We start from the raw sequence: 25299 nt of genomic DNA on the forward strand, positions 1-25299 counted from the left end.
AGTTGGGGCTGGGAACAGTGGCTCATGCTTATAATGCCAGTGCTCTGGGAGGACCAGACAGGAGGATCACTTGAGGCCAAGAGTTTTAAGACCAGCCTAGACAACACAGTGAGATCCCATTTCTACAAAAAATCTTAAAATTAGCCAAAAATAAGCTGGGCGTGGTGACACACATCTGTAGTCCCAACTACTCAGAAGGCTGAGGTAGGAGGATTGCTTGAGGCCAGAAGTTTGAGGTTGTAGTTAACTATGATGATGCCCCTGCACTCCAGCCTGGATGAAAGTGAGATCCCACCTCTTAAAAAAAAAAAAAAGAAAAAAAAAAAAAAGAGACTACATTTGTATCCCAGCTCCAGCTGATCACTGCCTCAAAAAACTATGATTGGAGTCTTGTGAGATCTTTGAGTTTTTCAAGAAAAGCCAGGTTTCTGGGTTTTTACAGCGAGGGCTTTATATTTTATGTGTGTGTATATATATCTCTCTCACATATCTATATCTCACATATATATATATATCTCATATACATAAATATCTCATACATGTATGTATTTTTAGTAAAGATGGGGTTTTGCCATGTTGGCCAGGCTCGTCTTGAACTCCTGACCTCAAGTGATCCACCTGTCTCAGCCTCCCACACTGATGGGATTACAGGCATGGGCCACCATACCCAGCCTGTGTCTTTATATTTCTAAATGCCAGTTACTACTTTTGGTCTCCACTGAGCCCAGCAGATGGCCCAGGGATCACAGCCAGCTCCTACTTACCATGGTGATGCCCAAGAGAGTTGGGCTGACCAGAAACACTGGGGCCAGGAATATGCCCCGACTTCTTTCCCAGAAAGAGTAGAAGAGGTCTGCCCAGCAGACGATCCACAGCAAAAATCCCAAGGCCTGGAAGAGAAGCACATACACGTCCTACAACAGACAGCACTGGAACCTCCCCCAGGGCCTGCGCAAACAGCTCAGCCCCAGGGGTAGGGGAAGCAGCCAGCCTTCAAGCGATCAGCCACAGTCCTAGGACACAACACATATCCTCTGGGATAAGGACAAGTCCTCGGTAGGGTGAGGTGGCATCCAGGCTGGCACGTGACAGTCTGTAACCAGCTTGCTCCGCCCCACTGCCTCCAACAGGACTGTCTGTCTGGTCACCATGCTCCCCACTGCCTGAACACTCAAGAGCTCAGCCCACAGCCCATCTCTAGCTTCAACCCCGGCACACTGCATAAGAAAGCCCTCCACAAGAACCATTCATTCAACCAGTATTTACTGAGGGTCCTCTGTGGGTGGGATATGTCTCAAGGTGCATCCATTCTCAAATGATTCAGAAAAAATAAATTATAGCATGCATATATATATAGAGAGCAAAAGCTCATGATAAAACAAAGGTAGCAAAAGCTTAAAAAAATCAGTGAATACAGGCCAGATTCATGCCTGTAATATCAGCACTTTGGGAGGCCGAGGCAGGAGGATCACTGGAAGCCAGGAGTTTGAGAACAGCTTGGGCAACAAAGCGAGACCCTGTCTCTACAAAAAATTGTTTTAAATTAGCCAGGCATGGTGGTGTATGCCTGCAGTCCCAGCTACTAGCTACTCAAAAACCTAAGGCAGGATGGCTTGAGCCAGGAGTTCAAGGTTGCAGTATGCTGTGATCATACCATTGCACTCCAGCCTAGATGACAGAGCAACACCGTCTCAAAACAAAACAAAACAAAACAAAACAAAACAAAAAACAGTGACTATGAGTGATAGATAGAGAAAATTAGGCAGCAGTTCCTGGTATCATTATCGCAACTTTTTTTTTTTAGAAGGAGTCTCGCTCTGTTGCACAGGCTAGAGTGCAGTGGCACAATCTCAGTTCGCTGCAACCTCCACCTCCTAGGTTCAAGGGATCCTCTCACCTCAGCCTCCCAAGTAGCTAAGATTACAGGCATGTGCCACCACACCCAGCTCATTTTTATATTTTTTGTAGAGACAGGGTTCACTATGTTGGCCTGGCTGGTCTCGAAATCCTGGCCTCAAGTGATCTGCTCGCCTCGGCTTCCCAAAGTGTTGGGATTACAGACGTAAGCCACCACGCCCGGCCCATTATTGCAATTTTCCTGCAGCATTAAATTATTTCAAAATAAAAGTCAACTTGAAAAAAAAAAATTAGGGGCCAGGCATGGAGGTTCACACCTGTAATCCGAGTACTCTGGGAGACCAAGGCAGGACGACTGCTTGAGGCCAGGTTTCAATTCAAGACCAGCCTGGGCAACACAGCAAGACCCCTCTCTCTACAAAAAATAAATTAAAAATTGGCCAGAAAAAAATCTATATACATATATTTAATTAAATAAAAAGGAGATCGCCTCAGTAAGAGGGGAAGAGCTGATAACCTCCCAGTAATGCCTTGAGAACAATCCTATCATTCCTGTTGCATGAACAGAGAAACTGAGGCTTGGGAAGGTTAAAAAATTTGCTCCAGGCCAAATACTAAGTGGCAGAGCCAAGATTTGTACCCATGTGTGTCTCCAGAGCTCCAGTTTTCACCTCCCACATTATTCTTCTGCCTTCTAGAAGAAGGAACTTAGAGCCAACTAACTAGAAGAGAAATGTCAATTCTCACCAACCACCACTCCCCGTCCAGGTGCACCTCCCTGCCCCCCACAACAAAACCCCTTGGTGACTTACAGTTTTGGTTTTGTTGAGAAGTGTCATCTGAATGTAGCCCCTGTCATGTCGGGAGAGATAGAGGAAGTAGAAGGGGAAACAGGCCCAGAGGTAAAAACAAGGCACCCACACGAGGACCGTGTTCTGAAAGCACTTGGTGAAGTCAGGGTTGCTGGTATACCACGTGACATTCCAGTCCTGCGAACACAAACACAGGCGAGGAGTCAGCAGGACACACCCCAGAGGACAGGAGCTCACCTGGAGCGTGAAACCAGCTGCCACGGGGTTTGAATAAAACAGACAAGGCTCCTATATATCCAAGGACCTCTCAGGATGAACATGCAAACTCAAAAGATCGGTAGCCAGAAAGATTAAGAAACAAGGAACGAGGGATAAAGGTACGTGGTGCCTTCTGCACTCCTACCTGAGCAACAGAGACCCTGTTTCAAAATTAATAAATAAAGCTCTCTTAGCAGGAGCATACAAGTCAGATGCGTAGCTCGTGCCTGTAATCCCAGCACTTTGGGAGGCCAAGTGGGCAGACCACCTTAGGCCAGGAGTTCGAGACGAGCCTAGTCAACATAGTGAGATGCTGCCTCTATGAAAAACACAAAAAATGGCTGAGCATGGAACGTGCCTGTATTCCCAGCCACTCAGGAGGCTGAAGTGGGAGGACTGCCTGAACCTGGAAGGTGGAAGTTGCAGTGAGCTGAGATCATCCCACTGCACTACACCCTGGGCAACAGAGCGAGACCCTGTCTCTCTCTCTCTCTCTCTCTCACACACACACACAAACAGTGCATACACACAAAAAAACCTCACCAACAAAAAGGTATGTAGCATCTCATGTCACATTAACAGTCCCCAGAACCTGTGGCAAGTCCCACTGTAGTATAAAAGATGGAGACAGCCATTTAAAGGAACGCTGAAGGATATTCTCTTATAACTGAAGAATCTGTGTCATCTAGATCACTCTGACCTTGTGAACTGAGGGCTTTCTAATCATCTTCATTCATTACCACCACCTCCCCCACTATGACCATCACCACCACCATCAATACCAATACCACTGCCGCCACCACCACCACCGCCATCACCATCACATCACCACCATCACCACCACCACCGTCACCATCACCACCAATATCATCACCACCACTATCATCATCACCACCACCACCATCATCACCACTGCCATAACCACCACCAATATCACTGCCAACACCATACCACCGCCACCATCACCACCACCATCGCCATTGCCATCATCACCATCACCACTGCCAACACCATACCATCACCATCATCACCACCATCGCCACCATCACCACCATCATCACCACCAATATCATTGCCAACACCCTACCATCGCCATCATCACCACCATCGCCATCATCACCACCATCATCACCACCAATATCACTGCCAATACCATACCATCGCCACCATCACCACCATCACCACCATCGCCATCATCACCATCACCACCATCATCACCACCAATATCACTGACAACACCATACCATCGCCATCATCACCACCATCGCCATCATCACCATCACCACCAATATCACTGCCAACACCATACCATCGCCATCATCACCACCATCGCCATCACCACCACCACCACCACCAGTACAACCATCACCACCATCACCACTACCAATATCACTGCCACCACCAACGCCATCACCACCAATGCCATCACCACCAACGCCATCACCACATCGCCATCACCACATCGCCATCACCACCGTCACCATCACCACCACCACCATCACCAATACTACCGCCATCACCACCACCAATATCACTGCCACCACTGCCATCATCACCAACGCCATCACCACCACGACTACCACCACCACCACCACCAATACTACCGCCATCATCACTACTGCTGCCATCATGACCACCACTATCACCACCACCGCCATCATGACCATCGCCAATATCACCACCACCATCACCATAACCATCATCACCATCACCACTACCACCACGGATAATAACCAAATTGCAGTTCTGTGTGCTGGGCTTTATTCTAAGTACCTCATGTGTATTATCTCCTTTCATTCTAAAAGTATTTTTATCATCTTTTTCAGATGTGAAAGTCAGGCAGAGAAGGGTTAAATACTGTGTCCAGTATCACACAGCTGGTAAGTTCTGGAGCTGAATTCAAACTCAGGCAATGTGGTTCAAGTCTGCATTTTACCACTGAGCTGTCCAGCCTTGGAAACAAATTTGCTTCAATTACTCTTACTTTAAAGAAAAAAAAAAAGCCTGTATTTTGTTAAAGAGCTGTGCCAAATAGATAAATTCATAGATAGATACACACATAAATAGATCAGTTATGTACCTGCCCAAGAATAAACCTCCACCATCAGCTGTTCTATAAGGAAGAATTTAAATTTTTCTTTTTTTGAAATGAGGTCTTGCTCTGTTGCCCAGGCTGAAGTGTGGTGGCAAGATCACAGCTCCCTGTGCCTTGAACTTGTGGGCTCAAGCAATCCTCCCACCTTTGCCTCCCAAGCAGCTATACTACAGGTATGCACCACCATGCCCAGCTGAAGAATTTACATTTAATTCAAGCCATAATCTGGCAACTGACTAAACAACTTTGGGAAAACTTACTACCCTTTTCGGGATCTCAATTTCCTGTCTCCACCACAGTTAGATTGGATAAGAGGTACAAAACAGGTTTTCCCCACCCACAGTTTGGCCCATAGATGGCTTGTTATTGCTGTTGTTTTAGGCATACTTTTTATTTAAAAAAAAAGATTAGATTAGATTCCAACATTTAAATTTTGATTTCTGGCTTTTTATTTTATTTTTATTTTTCTGACAGAGTCTTGCTTTGTCGCCCAGACTGGAATGTAGTGGCGTGATCTCAGCTCACTGCAATCTCCACTTTCCGGGTTCAAGCGATCTTGGCTCACTGCAACCTCTGCTTCCCAGGTTCAAGTGATTCTCCTGCCTCAACCTCCTAAGTAGCTAGAACTACAGTCACGTGCCACCCCGCTCGGCTAATTTTTTTTTAATTTTTAGTAGAGACAAGGGTTTACCATGTTGGCCAGTCTGGTCTCGAAGTCCTAAACCTCAGGTGATCTGCCACCCTCAGCCTCCCAAAGTGTTGGAATCACAGGCCTGAGCCACTGCGCCCAGTCTCTGGCATAACTTTAAAAATCAGAAAATCTTCTGGGCGTGGTGGCTCATGCCTGTCATCCCAGCACTTTGAGAGGCTGAGGCAGGAGGATCACGAGGTCAGGAGATCAAGATCATCCTGGCCAACATGGTAAAACCTCATCTGTACTAAAATACAAAAAATTAGCCAGGCATGGTGGCGCATGCCTGTAGTCCCAGCTACTCAGGAGGCTGAGGCAGGGGAATCACTTGAACCTGGGAGGCGGAAGTTGCAGTGAGCCAATATCGTGCCACTGCACTCCAGCCGGGCAACAGAGCAAGACTATGTCTTAAAAAAAAAAAAAAAAAAAATCAGAAAATCTGGTGGCGCTGGGCCCCTATTCCTGGTATATGACCATCACTAGGAGCTGGGAGAGGCCAGTCTTTAGATTAGGCCCAGTTGTCCAGTTGGTTGCAGTCCCCAAAAAGCCTACTTCTCCCCCAGGCTTCCCATCCAACCGGCCTATGCACCCTCCAAGTAGCTCTGATTCCAACAGCCCTCCCACGACCACCTGAGACCCCATGGAATGTCAAGGAATCCACACCCTTACAGCTCCACACAGCTCTAAAGCCATGTCAAAAAAAAAAAAAAAAAAAAAGTTAAAAATGAGAAATGAAGGAAATAAGATGACTTCACTTTAAAAAAAAATGTGTCAATCTGATCAAAATATACATGTTCCAATAATTAAAGAGATCTAGTTATTAGGTTGGGCGCGGTGGCTCATGCCTATAATCCCAGCACTTTGGGAGGCCTCGGCAGGTGGTGAGGAGTTTGAAACAAGCCTGGCCAACATAGTGAAACCCCCATCTCTACTAAAAACATAAAAATTACCCGGGCATGGTAGTGCACGTCCGTGATCCCAGCTACTCGGGAGGCTCAGGCAGGAGAGTCACCTGAACCCAGGAGGCAGAGGTTGTAGTGAGCCAAGATGGCACCACTGCACGCCAGCCCAGGCAACATAGTGAGTCTCCATCTCAAAAAAAAAAAAGTAAACCTTACAAGGCCAACACACACACACAGAGATTTAGCTAGGAAACATCAAGACACAAACCCTAAAAAGGACAAAGTTCACATCTTTTTGGCCTGGCACATTTGGAACACAGCCTTGTAAAGAAGAAGTTGATCGTGGAGCAGGCAAGACATCTCAAAGACTGATTATTTTAATTTATTTCACACTACTGTTAATTCCTAAGGTGATGGCTGAAAAAAGGATTAAACTGTTGGTGGTCATTATATACAGAACAGCTTCTGAGCAGTTGCCAGTAAAAGCTCATTCCAAAGGAATTTGCCCTGCTAGAAAGAAAATAATATCAAGACTTGACATATGCAGTTATGTATACAAGAGACATAGTTCCAATGTTAAACATTTAATTGACCTGATCCTAGCCCCAAATTATTCCCTGCCAGGACTGCTGCAATTCCTTCCTAACTCTTTCCTGCCTCCAGACTCTCCTGGTCCTACTGAGTCCTCCCTACGACAGCCAGTCCTCCCCACCATAGCCAGAGAATTATCTATGTACACATCCATATGTATACCCATGAATATATTTATCACCCAACCATGAAGCCATCCATCCATCCATCCATCCACCCACCAATGCATCCATCCATTCACCCCCCAACCCATTCATCCATTCACCTACCCACCTACCAATTCATCCACCCATCCACCAACCCACCAATTCATTCATCCATCCACCCTACCCACCGACCAATTCATTCACCTATCAATCCATCCACCCACCCACCAGTTCATCCATCTATCCACCCACCCACCAATTCATTCATCCATCCACCTACCCATTCACCAATTCACCCATCCACCCTACCCACCTACCAATTCATTCATCCACCAATCCATCCACCCACCCACCAGTTCACCCATCCACCAACCAATCCATTCACCTGTCTATGTATCCATCTACCCACTCAACCATCCATCCATGCATCCACCCATGTCTCCCTCTCTTTGTGGTTATTTTTAATAGGTAATATATTTGTGTGCTAAAACTCTTCCAAATTACTCAAAAAGGTGTACAGTGAAAAATATGTCTTTCTCCCCAAACTAAGCCCCCCATTCCTACCCCACAGGCAAGCTACCAATGCTAACATCTTACATTCTTCCAGATATATTCCAGATACGACCTATTTTGTTGCCCCAAAAGGCACCATGATACTCTGTTCTATAGCTTGCTTTTTTGTTTACTTAGCTAATATTAAAAACTGAACCTTTTTTTTTTTTTTTTGGAGACAAGGTCTCACTCTGTTGCTCAGGCTGGAATGCAGTGGCGCAATCATAGCTCACTGCAGCCTTGACCTCCCGGGCTCCCGCAATCCTCCCACCTCAGCCTCCTGAGTAGCTAGGACCACAGGCACACACCACCATGCCCAGCTAATTCTGTATTTTTAGTAGAAATGGGGTTTTGCCACGTTGCCCAGGCTGGTCTCAAACTCCTGAGCTCAAGCGATCCACTCGCCTTGGCCTCCCACAGTGCTGGGACCGCAGGCGTGAACCACCGCACACAGGCTTTCGAAACTGATCTTTATCAGTAACATAGATGTGTTTTATTCTTGATATTTCTTTTGAACAAAAAGGTAAAAGGGACAAGTCTTCTCATTCCATTCCCTAAACCCCTCCCCTCAGTTCCTCTCTCTAGAGGCAATGATCATGGGTTTCTTATGTCTTCTTTCACAAAATATTTTACACAAAAATAACAAAAGTAAATACATATCTTCTGTTATCAAATGGAAGGAAGCATACATTACATAACGTCCTGTACTTTTGCTTTTTTCTCTTAATCACAGATTTTAAAGATCATTCCGCAGCATACATGAACAGTCTCCTCACTCTTTGTTATGGCTGCTTTGTATTCTATTGTAGGGATGAACTTGACATCCATCTGTCTCCTGGGGACTTGTCATTGCTGTTGCTCTTACTAACAACACAGCACTGAATAAACAGCCTGGTAGGAGCCTTATTTCACATTCAAACAAGAGTGTGGGTAAGATCACTTTCTCGGCCAGGTGTGGTGGCTCCCATCTGTAACTCCAGCACTTTGGGAGGCCCAGGTAGGAGGATCCCATGAGCCCAGGAGTTTGAGACCACCCTGGGCAACATAATGAGACTCTGTCTCATATATACACAACTTTCAAAAAATGAACCTGCCAGGTCAAAGGGTGCATACAGTAACATTTAGACAGACACTGCCCTCCAAATGGGGAACACCAGTTCATACTCCAGTTCATAAGGTACAAAGGCAATTACTTCACAAAGCACAGCAGGTAACAAGTCTCTGACCTCTGCCAATCTGAGGTGAACAATCTCTCTCTGTAGTTTAAGTTCCTTTTCCCTTTATCATGAGTGAAACTGAGGGTCTTTCCAAATGTATTTAAAAGCAATCAGGTTTTCCTGCTCAGGGGACAATTCATAGACTTGGACATTTACATTAATATATAGGGCAGATCTAATGGCCGTCTCTCTTCTGCTGGGAAACAACTTCCCATGGTTCCTTATTGCTTTTAAGAACCAATCCTTGCAGTGATCCATGAGGCCTTCCTTCTACATTCACGTCCCATCTGCCTCTCCTACAATTTCTCTCAACCTGTTCCCCAGATGTGCTAACTCAGGCATTTACTTAAGGAAGTATTTACCAAGCTTGTTGTCAGATAATGTTCTAGACACTGTTTCAGGCACCGGAGATTCATAAAGGCTGTGATTCCTGCCTTCAAGGCAGTCACCAGCTGTTGGTCAAATAAATGGTTCCTTCAGTCATCTCTTGCTAGATTCTCTCTCTGCAATGTCTTTCTGCCCTAACAAACTCTTATTCATCCTTCAAAACCCAACTCAGGTACCTCATTTAAAAAGCTTCCTCCACGCTCCCCAAACAACCTGCCCCCAACCTTTGCAATGATCTTACTTGTCCACCATCAATTTCCCCCTTTGTTTGGTTTGGTTTGGTTATTGTTGTTGTTTTACTTATTAAGTAATAATCTGGCTGGGTACAGTACTTTGCACTTCTAATATCAGCACTTTAGGAGGCCAAGAAAGGAGGATCACTTGAGCCCAGGAGTTTAAGACCAGCCTGGGAAACATAATGATACCTTGTCTCTTTTTTAATAAAATAATTATTTTGAAAAATTTTAACAATTAAATAACAATCCATCCAGGTAGAGACTAGCTATGACCACTCACTTCCTTATCGAGCAGATGTAGATTCAAATTCAGGCCTTGACCCCATGTGAACCTAGGCAAGTCACTTATTTCTCCAAGCTTCAGTCTCCTGATCAGTAAAAAGAGTCAGAAAAGCTGAGAACGATGGCTCACGCCTGTAATCCTGGCACTTTGGGAGGTCGGCGCGGGTGGATTGCTTGAGCCCAGGAGTTGAAAGCCAGCCTGGACAACATGGCAAAATCCGTCTCTACTAAAAATGCAAAAACTTAGCCAGGTGGGGTGGCACTCGCCTATAATCCCAGCTACTCAGTGGGCTGAAGCAGGAGGATCACCTGAGCCTTGGAAGGTAGACACTGCCGTGAGTTGTAATCACACCACTGCACTCCAACCTGGGTGACAGAGTGAGCACCTGTCTCCAAAAAAAAAAAAAAAAAGGAAGGCCAGGTGCAGTGGCTCACATCTGTAATCTCAGCACTTTGGGAGGCCGAGGCGGGTGGATCACGAGGTCAGGAGATTGAGACCATCCTGGCCAATACGGTGAAACTCCATCTCTACTAAAAATACAAAAATTAGCCAGTGTGGTAGCGGGCACCTGTAGTCCCAGCTACTCGGGAGGCTGAGGCAGAAGAATCGCTGGAACCTGGGAAGCAGAGGTTGCAGTGAGCCGAGATTGTGCCATTGCACTCCAGCCCGGGTGACAAAGCTAGATTCAGGCTCAAAAATAAAGGAAGAAAGGAAGGAAGGGAGGACAGGAGGGAAAGAGGGGAGGGGAGAAGAGGGGACAGGAGGGAAGGAAAGGGAAAGGAAGGGGAGGGAGGAAGGAAGGAGGGAAAAGAAAGATAGAAAGGGAAAGGGAAAGGGAGAAAGAAAAGCCTGGGCACAGAGACTCACACCTTTAATCCCAGCAATTTGGGACACCGAAATGGGAGGACAGCTTGAGCCCAGGAGTTCTAAACCAGCCTAGGCAACACGGTGAGACCCCATTTCTTTCTTTTTTTTTTTTTTTATAAGACAGAATTTCGCTCTTGTTGCCCAGGCTGGAGTGCAATGGCGAGATCTCAGCTCACCGCAACCTCCGCCTCCCAGGTTCGAGCTATTCTCCTGCCTCAGCTTCCCGAGTAGCTGGGACTACAGGCACCTGCCACCACGCCCAGCTAATTTTTTGTATTTTTAGTAGAGACAGGGTTTCACTGTGTTAGCCAGGCTGGTCTTGAACTCCCAACCTCAGGTGATCCGCCCATCTCAGCCTCCCAAAGTGTTGGGATTACAGGCGTGAGCCGCTGCACCCGGCAAGATCCCATTTATTTAAAAAAAATTTTTTTAATTTTTTTTTTTAAAGTCAGGGAAACATCATTTGGAAGAGTTCTGGAGAGCATTCAATGGCACAATGCGTGACAGATGCTGATACAGTCTAGAGACAATAAACCGTAGGAGCAGATACTAACAGTTAGTAATAATCACCACTGCCACCACCACTGTATTGCCCGGAGATAAGAAGTTTAAAGGATGAAGAAAAGTTGTCCTTTCAAGCAAGAAAGTGAGCTGCAGAAGAAATCAGAGAGCATTTAAGGACACCGGAACTCCAGGGAAGGAGAGGTCAGGAAACACTGAGCAAAGGAAGGTGTTTCCCCTGCAGAAAGCAAACTGAAGAGCACACGCAAGCTTCCTGCTCAGAGCCAGATGGCCAGCCCAGACCTAGAGGGCAGCTGTGGGAGGGAGCGGAAGGAAGGCATCACAAGAGGAAATCTGACTCTGACCATGAACTTTGACTGTTGCAGAAAGCAGCCAACATGGGTCACCCCTGCCATCCACCCCCACATCACCTCCGTCACGGCCCCTACAGCGGCCAACAGCGTAGGTCACAAAGCTAAGAGCATCTAGGGACCAGGCACAGTGGCTCACGCCTGTAAACCCAGCACTTTGGGAGGCTGAGACAGGAGGACTGCTTGAGCTCAGGAGTTCAAGAAAAGCCTGGGCAACATAGCAAGACCCTGTCTTCACAAAAATATTTAAACATTATCCAGGCATGGTACTGCAGACCTGTAGTCCCCTCTACTCAGGACGCTGAGGTGGGAGGATCTTTTGAGCCTAGGGGGTTGAGGCTGCAGTGAGCTATGATCGTCCCACTGCACTCCAGCCTGGGTGACAGAGTAAGAGACTCTGTCTCAAAGAAAAAAAAAAGTATCGGGGCTGGGCGCAGTGGGTCACACCTGAAATCCCAGCACTTTGGGAGGCTGGGGAGGGCAGATCACTTGAGGCCAGGAGTTCGAGACCAGCCTGGCCAACATAGTGAAACCCCATCCCTACTAAAAAATACAAAAAAATTAGCTGGCCATGGTGCCAAATGCCTGTAATCCTGGCTAGTCGCGAGGCTGAGGCACAAGAATCGCCTGAACCCGGGACGTGGAGGTTGCAGTGAGCAAGATCAGGTCATTGTCCTCCAGCCTGGGTGACAGAGCAAGACTTTGTCTCAGAAAAAAAAAAAGTATCGAGGCCTGTTGGGTGTTCCTTACTGGCAGGGACCCTAACGTGTCCTTCTTTATCAACTCCAGGAGGTAAGAAGCGCGACTCTCACTACTGGAGGCTTCTGGGAAAAACGGTGAATACTGGGCAATATCTAAAGGCTCAAGGAAGGGATGATTCCCTGGTAGTCTGCAGGCCACTTGCTGTTCCCAACTCAAAGAATCACAGCTATCCAAGGCTGCTTCCTAATCTAGGGAAATCCAGCCAGGCCCACCACTCTCTGAGCAGAATCAGAAGAACCCAACTGTCCAACACGCAATTCAGCCATAAGAGATGAGTCCTGGCCGGGCGCGGTGGCTCAAGCCTGTAATCCCAGCACTTTGGGAGGCCGAGACGGGCGGATCACGAGGTCAGGAGATCGAGACCATCCTGGCTAACACGGTGAAACCCCGTCTCTACTAAAAAATACAAAAAACTAGCCGGGCGCGGTGGCGGGCGCCTGTAGTCCCAACTACTCGGGAGGCTGAGGCAGGAGAATGGCGTGAACCCGGGAGGCGGAGGTTGCAGTACGCCAAGATTGCACCATTGCACTCCAGCCTGGGCAATAGAGCAAGACTCCGTCTCAAAAAAAAAAAAAGAGAGGAAAAAAAAAAAAAAGAGAGAAAGCTCATGTCCTCCCCAGCTCCCAGTTCCCTCGAACAGAGGCTTCTCTTTGCGGGACACCTCACTAGCTTGGTCAAGTTCTTATATCTCCACACCCTCAGCCCTGACACTCAAGAAGCTCAGGACCCCGTCCAAGTCCGAGTGGCCCCTGACCTTCATGCATTCATAAAATTCCTATAGCATGGCGTCATCTTTTCTGAGCTGAATGATGATGACTAAGGCACCAGGCATTGATCTAAGTCTTCCCATACATGACCCTGGTGCTGACCTCCTTCCTGTACATGACCCTGGCTTTGACCTGCCTTCCTGGTTCAGCCATGGTTATCTCGGAAGTCCTCGTGCACCTGGCGGCTCACTAACTTTCCCCTACACCCCTACTGCTCCCATCCGGATGGCGCAGGTTCTGGACAGATGCTCCGCCAGGGCCTGCAGGGATAAAGCAGGCAGCCCTGCCAGGGACCCAGTCAGCCAACTCCAGGACAGGAGAGGAGGCCACAGAGAGATGGGGCAGACAACAGGCAGAAAAAGTGATCACGAATCTCAACTGCCACTGACGGAGGTCATGAGGACCTACTGTGTACCACGAGTTCCACTGAGGCCTGAGCATCCACTCCCAATACAACCATCTCAATAACTCACAACCAGCTGGGTGCAGTGGCTCACGGCTATATATCACAGCACTTCAGGAGGCTGAGGTGGGAGGATAGTTTGAGGCCAGGAGTTTCAGATCAGCTTGGGCAACACAGTGAGATTGTGTCTGTACAAAAAAATTTAAAAACTTAGTTGGCCAGGTGCAGTGGTTCACGCCTATAATCCCAGCACTTTGGGAGGCCAAGGCGGGCAGATCACGAGGTCAGGAGTTCAAGACCAGCCTGGTCAACATAGTGAAACCCCCTCCCTACTAAATGTACAAAAATTAGCCGGGCATGGTGGTATGTGCCTGTAGTCCCAGCTACTCGGGAGGCTGAGGCAGGAGAATCGCTTGAACCCGGGAGGTGGAGGTTGTGGTGAGCCGAGATCACGCCACTGCAGTCCAGCCTGGGCAACAGAGTGAGACTCCATCTCCAAAAAAAAAAAAAAAAAAACTTAGCTGGGCATCGTGGTGCACACCTGTAATCCCAACACTTTGGGAGGCCGAGGCAGGAGGATCACTTGAGCCCAGGAGTTCGAGACCAAAGTTGGCAATGGAGCGAGACCCCCCCCCCCGCCGCTCTACAAATAAAAAAATTAAAAAGTAGCCAGATGTGACGATGCTTGCCTTTAGTCCCAGCTACTCAAGAGGCTGACGAAGGAGGATCACTTGAGCCCAGGAGTTCGAGGCTGCAGTGAGCTATGACTGCACCACCGAACTCCAGCCTAGGCGAAAGACTGAGACCCTGTCTCAAAAATAAATAAATAAGTCACTTGCAACAGTCAGGTTCCTCTTGCTCAGTGGACATTTATCAGGGACTTCTACCATGTGCCAAGGTCATGTGCAAGTAAAATAAAGTCTCCAGTCTCACACCGTTTCATTGTATGGGAAGAGGCCAAAACTACAAACAGGTAAAAAAAAAAAAAAAACAACTCTATGTATGCCCAACGGGAGCAAATGGCTTGAAGAAGAAGAAAGTGGATGAAGCGTAACGGTGGGCGGGCGGGTGCTAGTTCTGTATCAGGTAGACAGAAAGGGCCTCTGGGCCAAGGTGACATTACAGCAAAGTGCAGAAAGAAATGAAGAAATCTGTGCCACCTTCTGTTTACAGAAAGAGTAAGAGGGAAGATTCATTAGCTGCATCAGCCAAGCACCACTCTAAGTGTTTCACATTACATTTCATCCTCACACACAACTCTAGGATTCGGGTACTATAACCCAACCCATTTTACAGATACAGAAATAGGCCTGCTCATACATAACCTGCAAGCGGCATATGGTCAGGAATTTGCTGTTTTGTTTTTGAGACGGAGTTTCGCTCTTGTTGCCCAGGTTGGAGTACAATGTTGTGATCTCAGCTCACTGCAACTTCTACCTCCCAAGTTCAAGTGATTCTCCTGCCTCAGCCTCCCAAGTAGCTGGGATTACAGGCGGCTGCCACCATGCCTGGCTAATTTTTGCATTTTTAGTAGAGACGGGGTTTCACCATGTTGGCTAGGCTGGTGTCACATTCCTGACCTCATGATTCACCCTATCCCAGCTACTTGGGGGCTGAGGCAGGAGAATCACTTGAACCCAGGAGGCGGAGGTTGCAGTGTGCCAAAATCACGCCATTGCACTCCAGCCTGGGCAACAGAGCAAGACTTAATATCAAAAAAAAAAAAAAAAAAAAAAAACAAGAAGAGAAAAAAAGCTAATTAATCTGCAGGGGGTAAGCCTGAAACGAGGGAGAGGAAGGCAACCATTAATTTTTGTTTTATTATCTTTTATACTGTTTGAATTTTCTCCTCTGCATGCCTTATTTCTAAAATAATAATAAGAAAGCTAGTTCGCACTTCAAATAAATAAATAACAGCAGCAGGAATTGAAGGGTAGGACATTTCTAAATGCTGAGTTGGAAACAAAAAGAAAGCATGTATTTACTGGGTGCCAATAATAACAGCCAGAGTGACCGTGCCAGGCACGGTGATAAGTGCTTCCCAAGCATAGTCCATTTAAACTTTCCAACAGCCCTACAAAGTCAGGACTATTAAAACTCTCCCCTTTCCTGGCAAGGGCTCCGAGGTCCCGAGAGTTTATGTAAATGGCTTGGGCTCGTAAACCTTAAAGAAACAGAGCCAGGATTTGAACCCACGGAGAGTCTGACACTGAGTTCCACCACCTCTAAACCAGGTACTTGGAACACTAACGCCTTTTTGTTTGTTTGGTTGGCTGGTTTTGTTTTTTGAGACAGACTCTCACTCTGTTGCCCAAGCTTGAGTTCAGTGGCACCATCACAGCTCTCTGCAGCCTCTATCTCCTGGGCTCCAGCAATCCTCCTGCCTCAGCCTCCCAAGTAGCTGGGACTACAGGCACGTACCACCATGCCTGGCTAATTTTTCTATCTTTCGTAGATCCAGGGTTTTAGTATGTTGCCCAGGCTGGTCTTGAACTCAAGCAGTCTGCCCGCCTCGGCCTCCTAGAGTGCCAGGATTACAGGTGTGAGCCACCACACCCAGCCAGAATTCTAAGGCATTTACAAGGTGCATGGCAGACAGATGGAGCCTGAGGTGGCTTGGAGGCAAGATCTCCAAGGCCGGAGATCAAGTGAATGGCCTCAGGCCTCACAGATTCCAAACTCATCTCTCCAGAGCAGAGAAGCAAGATTTTGACTCAGACATGGAAACATTCTACAACTCCTCCCACCCACCCACCCCCGAATGTGAGCAGCGCCAGGGTAGTGGTTAACAACACAAGGTTCAGGGTCTAGGTTCCCTTCTCCGCCACTTACAGATGTGTGCCCTCAAGCAGGGCTTCTTCAACCTCAGAACCGCTAATATTTGAGCCCAAACAATCCTTGGTTGTAGGGGGCCATCCTGTGCATTGTAAGATATTGAGTGGCGTTGCTGGCCTCTACCACTAGATGATAATAGCACTCCCCACCTCCTCAAGTTGTGACAATCACAGCTCTCTCTAGACATTGCCAAGTATCTCCAGAGAGGCAAAGTCATCCCCACTGCCCTAAAGCAAGTCAGTTCACCTCACCAGGCCTTGATTTCTTCATCTGTGAAATGAGACTAATTCTAGAACCCACCTATCACAGAGTTATCACAAGGGTTCAGTAAGGTGACCCAAGCGTCAGGTTCCAGGAGCTGTTGTTCCCAGCAGCCAAGATACGGATTAATACACAGAAGTGCAGGCTTCCTGTCATGCATTCAATTGATCATGTGATGACTGTTTATTGAGCACCTACTATGTGCCTAGACCTGGGCTAGTCACAGGCATGGGGGGAAATCAGAAATGATATCTCTGCCCTCTTAAGACGCATAGTCCATCAAAGATGAAAGCTCACACATAAGAACTTAATGACAAAGAGCGGTACCTGCTGTGAAGGAAAGAGAAGGGGTGTCAGGACAGGAAGCACCGGAGTGGGGATCTGAGCAGATGACATCCCCGCAAACTGGAAGGGTCAGGAAGAGCTGGCTGTGCAAAGATTTTAGGAAGCACATACCAGGCAGAGATAGCACAGGCAAAGGCCACAGTTGGGGGCGGGGAGGGCAGTGGCTGCAGCAATAAGCCAGGACCCAAGATGGAGCGGGAGGAGAAGTCACCAGGGGCCACAGCATAGCCGATCTTGGAGTCACGATACGGAGCATCGATTTTTTGTTCTAATTCTCACAGGAGGCCCTGGGAGGACATTAAGCAGAGGCATGGCATCGCCTAATTCACATATTAAGACAGTGGTCCCTGGCGAAGCACAGTGGCTCATGCCTGTAATCCCAGCACTTTGGGAGGCCGAGGTGGGCGCATCACCTGAGGTCAGGAGTTCGAGACCAGCCTGGCCAACATGGTGAAACCGCGTCTCTACTAAAAATACAAAAATTAGCCAGGTGTGGTGGTGGGTGCCTGTAATCCCAGCTACTCGGGAAGCTGAGGCAGGAGAATCACTTGAACCCGAAAGGCAGAGGTTGCAGTGAGCTGAGATCACACCACTGTACTCCAGCCTGGGTGACAGAGCCAGATTCTGTCACAAAAAAAAAAAAAAAAGAAATTGCTGAATGGTGCCAGGCACAGTGGCTCACACCTGTAATCCCAGCTACTTGGGAGGCTGATGTGGGAGGCTCACTTGAGCCCGGGAGTGGGAAGCTGCAGTGAGACGTGATTACGCTAATACACTCCAGCCTGGGTCAGAGAATGAGACCACGTCTCAAAGAAAAAGAAATAAAAATAAAATCACAGCTCTTTCTAAGCACTGACTGCATACCAGGCACTGTGTTCAGGTTTCACGTACATTGCTCCATTTTATCACCCTGGCAGTCTATGAGGAAGGTACCGTAATGACTCCCACCTTACAGAGAGGAACGCAGAGACAAACAGGTGAGAAGATGTCCCATGAGTCACAGGGGCAGGACCTCGAGGGTCCTGGATTCAAACCCCAGCAACTCTTCTGCACAACCAACCAAGGAACAGACCGGGCTTCGAGGAGCGAAAGGCAAGGCGAGAGGCTGCTCCTAAACGCCACGCTCAGAAACAATGCTGCAAAGGGACAGCTCAGAAGCCAAAGCAAGCTGAGAAAAGGAGTCCAAGAGGCCTGTGGTTAGGTCAGGGCACCCGCTGGGCCTCTGAACATTAATCCTGTTTAGAGACACAGCATGTGGCATTCATTTTCCCACTGCAGTCCTGAAAAGATCCGGAGAAAGGCTAAAGTCTCCTGGCCCCAACACAGCAGGAGGCAAGCACAGCTAGCAGGGGCATGGGGTGAGAGGAAGGCGGCTAGAGTCAGCATCGCGTGGGTGGTGACGAGCCCTGGCATGCTGCACCCCACCCTGCCCCCTAACTCAGCAGAGCTAAGAATGAAGCCCAGTAACATCACAGGGGCAATTTCCAGGCTTATCCCTAACACCCAGGAAGGCAGGGGCACGGCCGTCCTTGCTCCATCCAGGCAGGTACCACAAATCCTCATGTTCAAGACGCAGAACTGAACACAGTTACACGCAAAACTAAGTCTCCTTTTTTTTTTTTTTTTTTTTTTTAGACAGAGCATTTCTCTGTCTCCTTGGCTGGAGTGCAATGGTGTAATTATAGCTCATTACAGCTTTGAACTCCCAGGCTCAAGTGATCCTCCTGCCTCAGCCTCTCAAGTAGCTGGGACTAGAGGTGCACACCACCAAGCCTGGTTAATTTTTTTGTTTTTTTTCAGAGATGGGATCTTGCTATGTTGCCTAGTCTGGCCTCAAACTCCTGGGGCTCAAATGATCCTACCACCTCGGGCTCCCAAAGTGCTGGGATTACAAGGATGAGCCACTGTGGCCAGCCCTAAGAATCCTGTCTTAACAGGGCTTCAATGCTGTTAAACACTGAAAAGAAAGCAGAGGTCAGGCTGCCCATCACACTGCCCAAATGTCAGCAGCAAGCATCTTGTTCCAACCTGCTTTCACCCCAACTCTCCCAAGCACCACGAGGCCTCTCGTGGGAGGCCCATCCTATGAAGCTGACACTCGTCCTCGTTTCTTCCATCTAGCCCTGGCTATCTTTGCAAGGTTGCTCCCCAACCACTTCCTCTCCTCTTATCAGACTCTCATGCTTCACCAGATAAATCCCTTAGTCATGTTCCAGGGTCTTGTGAGGGGTCAGGCATGTGCTGGGCATAGGGACATGTCTGGGGACATTGCAGTAACAGGACAGACAGCATTCATCCATTTACGGAGCACAGTTCCTAGGGCTGAGGGCCCAGCAGCGAACGGTGGGGACCAAAGGCCGGCCCTCCTGGAGCTGACAGCCTAAAGAGAAGAGACAGATGGTTTAGAAGGGAGAGGATATGAAGACATGTGTGATGAAAAGCACTCAGAGAAGAGGGCAGGCCTTGCTGAGGACGGGTATTTAAACACAGGATTGAGCCAGGCACAGCGGCTCACGCCTATAATCCCAGCACTTTGGGAGGCCAAGACAAGTGGATCACTTGAGGCCAGGAGTTCAAGGCCAGCCTGGCCAACATAGCGAAACCCTGTCTCTACTAAAAATACAAAAAATTAGCCGGGTGGGGTAGTACACACCTGTAATCCCAGCTACTCAGGAGGCTGAGGCACAAGAATGCCTTGAACCCAGGTGGTGGAGGTTGCAGTGAGCCGAGATCTTACCACTGCACTCCAGCCTGGGCAACAGAGCAAGACTCCGTCTCAATTAAAAATAAACAAACAAATACAGGATAGAAGGAAACAAGCGAGCAAACCAAATGGCCATCTGGACAAAGGGCACACCAAGCAGAGAAAACAGCCAGTGCAAAGGTCCTGAGGTCAGACCAGGCCTGGCATTTCTGAGAAACCAGAGAGAGGCCAACAGGTCTCAAGAGTAACAAGCAGTGAAGACAGGGAGGAAGGCAGAAGGCAGGGAGGAGACAGTGCGGGACGCACAGGCCATCGGAGGGATTTTGACTTTCACTCGGAGTGACCTGAAAGGCATGGAGTTGATGTGCCGTGATCTATGTTTTAACACCATGGTTCTCAAGTGGGGGCAAGTTCGTCCCTCAGGGGACATGTGATAACATTTGGAAACACCCTGGGTTGTCACAACTTGGGAAGAGGGTAGTGCTGCTGGTACTTTGTGGACAGTGGCCAGGGATACTGCTTAACGGCCACAATGCACAGGACAGCCCCCAGGACGGGAAATATTTGGCCCCAAATGTCAACAGTGTCAAAGCTAAGCAGCCACGTTTGAACAGAATCCCTTCCCTGACCAAGTTTCTAGTCCACATCCCCAACGTACCCCTCGTCAGGCAGATGGGGCTTCAGCTCCTCACCCTGTAATACTAGGCCAGCAACTAAACCTCAGTTTCCACATCTGTAAAATGGGAATACTAACGTTATGCAAATAAGCACTTCATTAAACATGAGCCAGAGCACATAGTAGGTGCTCAATAAATTCTACTACTATTAAAACTTCCAGATCCACTTCTTGCTATATCCCTCCACATTCTCTCTTTTTCTGAGACAGGGTCTCAGTCTGTTGCCCAGACTAGACTGCAGTGCCATGATCTCAGCTCACTGCAACCTCCACCTTCTGGGCTGGTCTTGGACTCCTGACCCCGGGTGATCCTCCTGCCTCAGCCTCCTGAGTAGCTGGGACTACAGACACACACTATCATACCCAGCTAATTTTTGTATTTTTAGGAGAGATGGGGTTTCACCATGTTGTCCAGGCTGGTCTCAAACTCCTGAGTTCAAGTGATTCACCTGCCTTGGCTTCAGGATTACAGGTGAGCCACTGCACCTGGCCTCCTTCCACATTCTCTAGCCTAACCAAATGATTCACTGTGTCATTCAACAAAGATGTATTGAGCCCCCACTATGTGCCTGGAACTAAGCTGCACAGGTGCCATACACAGAACAGCCTCTAAAGATGCCTATATCCCCATTCCCAGAACTAAAAGGACTCGGCAGGTATAATTAAGGACTTTGGAATGGGGAGAATGTCCCAGATCAGCGGTCCCCACACTTTTTGGCACCAGGGATGGATTTAGTGGAAGACAATTTTGCCAGGGATGGAGGCAGGTGGCTTTCAGGATGAAACTGTTCCACCTCAGATCATCAGGCATTAGATTCTCATAAGGAGCACATAGCCTAAGTCCCCCGCATGCACAGTTCACAATAGGGTTCGAGTTCCTATGAGAATCCAATGCGGCCACTGATCTGACAGGAGGTGGAACTCAGGTGGGAACGCTGGCTCGCCCGCCACTCAGTTCCTGCTGCATGGCTCAGTTCCTAACAGGCCACGGACCGCTCGCTACTGGTTCATGACCCAGGAGTTGGGGACCCCTGTCCTAGATGATCTAGGTAGGCCCAATGTGAGAGGGGCGAGAGGACGGTGGGAATATCTGAGTCAGAAAAGTAGATTTGAGGCCGGGCGTGGTGGCTCACGCCTATAATCCCAGTACTTTGGGAGGCTGAGGCGGGTAGATTACCTGGGGTCAGGAGTTCAAGACCAGCCTGTCAACACGGTAAAACCCCGTCTCTACTAAAAATACAAAAATTAGCCGGGCGTGGTGGTGTGCACCTATAATCCTAGCTACTCGGGAAGCTGAGGCAGGAGAATCACTTGAACCTGGGAGGCAGAGACTGCAGTGAGCTGAGATCACACCATTGCATTCCAGCCTCAGGGACAGAGTGAGATTCTGAGTCAGAAAAAAAAAAGTAAAGGAGATTTGACAATACAAGCAGGGGTGGAGGGACACGAAGCCACGAGTTGAGGAATGCAGGTGGCCTCTAGATGCTGGACAGGGCCAGGCCATGGATTGTCCCTGGGAGCTTCCGGAAGGAACACCAACCATGCATTTTGGACTTCTGACCCCCGAGAACTAGAGTGATATGTGTTGTTTTCAGTCACCAAGTTTACGGCAATACCAGCAATAAGAAACCAATAGAGACTGGGCACAGTGGCTCACACCTGTAATCCCAGCACTTTGCGAGCCCAAAGCAGGAGGATCATCTGAGGTCAGGAGGATCACCTGAGGTCAGGAGTTCAAGACCAGCCTGACCAACATGAAGAAACCCCGTCTCTAGTAAAAATATAAAAATTACTTGGGCATGGTGGCACACACCCGTAGTCCCAGCTACTTGGGAGGCTGGGGCAGTAGAATCACTTGAACCCAGGAGGCGGAGGTTGCAGTGAGCTGAGATGGTGCCACTGCACTCCAGCCTGGGCAATAAAAGCAAAACTGAGTCTCAAAAGAAAAAAAGACAAGAAAAAGAAACCAACAGAGCAGGCAATAAAAATAGAGCTGGTGGGGAAACAAAGGTATCGAGGCATGAACACGCGTCACCTTGCTGAGTGATGCTTGTTCACGCCTCAATACCCTTGCCATGCTCCTGCCTTGACATTAGACTGAGCCCAACAGCACCTCCAGTGAAGCCCCAGGTTCTGCCCTCCCAGGGCATTTCTAACGCCTTTCTGAAATACCCGCTACATCCACAGTGGAGCTGCTTAGGAAAATGCTTTAGAATGGCAGTAGCTGGCGATGATGGAATATAGGAATTTATTTTTTAAATAGGCAATATATGACTCTTTTTGTTTTTAAGACAGGGTCTCACACTGTCACCCAGGCTGGAGTGCACTGGCGTGATCATGGCTCACTGCAGCCTCTACCTACCAGGCTCAAGCAATCCTCCCACCTCAACCTTCCGGGCAGCTGGGACCACAGGTGTATGCCACCACGCCCGGACAATTTTTGTAGAACAGGGGTTTCTCCATGTTGCCCAGGCTGGTCTCGAACTCCTGAGCTCAGGCAATCCTCCCACCTTCGCCTGCCAAAGTGCTGGGATTACAGGTGTGACCCACACCGCACCTGGCCATGACTCAATTGTTAAAAAATATATGTGTGTGTATGTATGCAGGTGTGTGCATATGTTTATATAATACATATGCAGGCCGTGCATGGTGGCTCACATCTTTAATCCCAGCATTTTGGGAGGCCAAGGCAGGCAGATCACGAGGGCAGGGGTTCAAGACCAGCCCGGCCAACATGATGAAACCCCATCTCTACTAAAGATACAAAAAATGAGCCAGGCGTGGTGGTGCGCCCCTAAGAGCCCAGCTACGGCCGGGCGCGGTGGCTCAAGCCTGTAATCCCAGCACTTTGGGAGGCCGAGACGGGCGGATCATGAGGTCAGGAGATCGAAACCATCCCAACATGGGCTAACATGGTGAAACCCCGTCTCCACTAAAAAATACAAAAAACTAGCCGGGCGAGGTGGCGGGCGCCTGTAGTCCCAGCTACTCGGGAGGCTGAGGCAGGAGAATGGCGTGAATCCGGGAGGCGGAGCTTGCAGTGAGCTGAGATCCAGCCACTGCACTCCAGCCTGGGCGACAGAGCGAGACTCCGTCTCAAAAAAAAAAAAAAAAAAAAGAGCCCAGCTACTCGGGAGGCTGAGGCAGGAGAATTGCTTGAACCCGGGAAGCGGAGGACGCAGTGAGCCAAGATTGTGCCACTGCACTCCAGCCTGGTGACAGGGCGAGACTCCATCTCAAAAAAAAAAAAAAAAAAAAAAGTAAATACACATATATCAAGGTAAACAGTAAAAAGTTACTCTGCCCAAATGTAACCACCTCTTTTAGTTTCTCATGTATCCCTCTGGAATTCCTTAGGAATACAAGCAAATATAACCATGTAATTCTTGTCTGCTTTTTTACAGAGGTATCATAGCAAATACACAAGTGGATCTTCACGTTTTCACTTAAAAACTGGACCTTGGAGGCTGCCGCCCATCTGTGCACAAAGGGCTTCCTCGTCTTACTTCCTTCTGCAGGCATCCCACCCCACCACAGACTGGGTGGAACCCACTGTATTCCCCCAGCTCCTACCGCCTGCCACTTGGGAGGCTGCCCATCTTTTGCTAAACAATGACACAATGAGTTCCCTTAGAAACTGCTCCTTAAGCTAAAGAAAACATGAAAAGCCTGACCCGCACAACAATCAGGCTTTGCTTAATGGCTTATAAGCCTTGAGGAGGCAGAAACAAGGGAAAAGGCTCAAGTTACTTTTGATGACCTCAAGACACACAGTGAGAAACAGTAGTAACAAATGCAGACCCAGGCATACCTAAGGGAATTTAGTCTTTAAAATATCACTAAAGGCCAGGTACGGTGGCTTGTACCTGTAATCCCAGCACTTTGGGAGGCTGAGGCGGGCGGATCACTGGAGGTCAGAAGTTACGAGACCAGCCTGGCCAACATGATGAAACCCGACTCCACTAAAAATACCAAAATTAGCCAAGCATGGTAGTGGGTACCTGTAGTCCCAGCTACCCGGGAAGCGGAGGCAGGAGGATTGCTTGAACCTGGGAAGTCAACGCTCAGTGAGCCATGATCATGCCACTGCTCTCCAGCCTGGGAGACAGAGCAAGACTCTGTCTCAAAACCAAAAAATAAAAATAAAAAAAGTGTAGTGTACCATTAGAAGACATGTGATTTGCTCAGTTCATTCCACACCTGAGAAATACTTATTTGCATGACCTGGGTGAAAACCCCAGCTTCCAAACAGGTTTCATGACTCCCTTCCCAACTGCAGCCAGGGGATAGCTCCAAAATACAGCCCCAATCCCATCTCACTGTGCTGAAAACTATTCCGAGCCAGAGCTCTCAGGATGGATCACAATCTCCACAACTGCAGCCTGTGGGTCCAGCCCCAGCTCACTGTTCCAGGGACCCCTTCATGACTCAGGACCTTTGCAGAGTGGGTTCCCTCTACCTGGAGTCTTTCTCCCCATCACTGCCCTGACACACAATGTAGGGGCATCCTTCAGCTCTCAGTTGAAACATTCCATCTTCAGGGAGGCCCACCTATCTCCCCACCCCTTTCTCAAACACGCCAGATCCCCCATTTAACAACTTCATGGTACTCTGTACTGTGCCTGCTAAGTACTCATCAGATTTTTTCATTAAATATTTCTCAGACGTTATTTTATGTTGTATATGTTACTTTACACATTATATGACATTTGCCATGAACATACTATATAATATCCAATAGACCATGTACAGTTATGACTAGATGAACCATGTGAATTGC

General features: G+C 48.3%; 1 protein-coding gene across 1 annotated transcript in view; it reads right to left on the reverse strand.

Moving 5' to 3' along the window:
* The window catches only part of ABCC1 (ATP binding cassette subfamily C member 1), a 193206-nt gene that overhangs the window by 135518 nt on the left and 32389 nt on the right, over positions 1–25299 (reverse strand). Inside the window, exons 2-3 of the mRNA XM_025370697.1 lie at positions 2670–2846; positions 765–890 (exon numbers count right to left, since the gene is read on the reverse strand). Of these exons, the coding sequence (XP_025226482.1) occupies positions 765–890; positions 2670–2846 (303 nt within the window). The remainder of the gene's footprint in view (positions 1–764; positions 891–2669; positions 2847–25299) is intronic.

This window comes from Theropithecus gelada, chromosome 20, assembly GCF_003255815.1.
Source record: "Theropithecus gelada isolate Dixy chromosome 20, Tgel_1.0, whole genome shotgun sequence".
Classification (NCBI taxonomy): domain Eukaryota; kingdom Metazoa; phylum Chordata; class Mammalia; order Primates; family Cercopithecidae; genus Theropithecus; species Theropithecus gelada.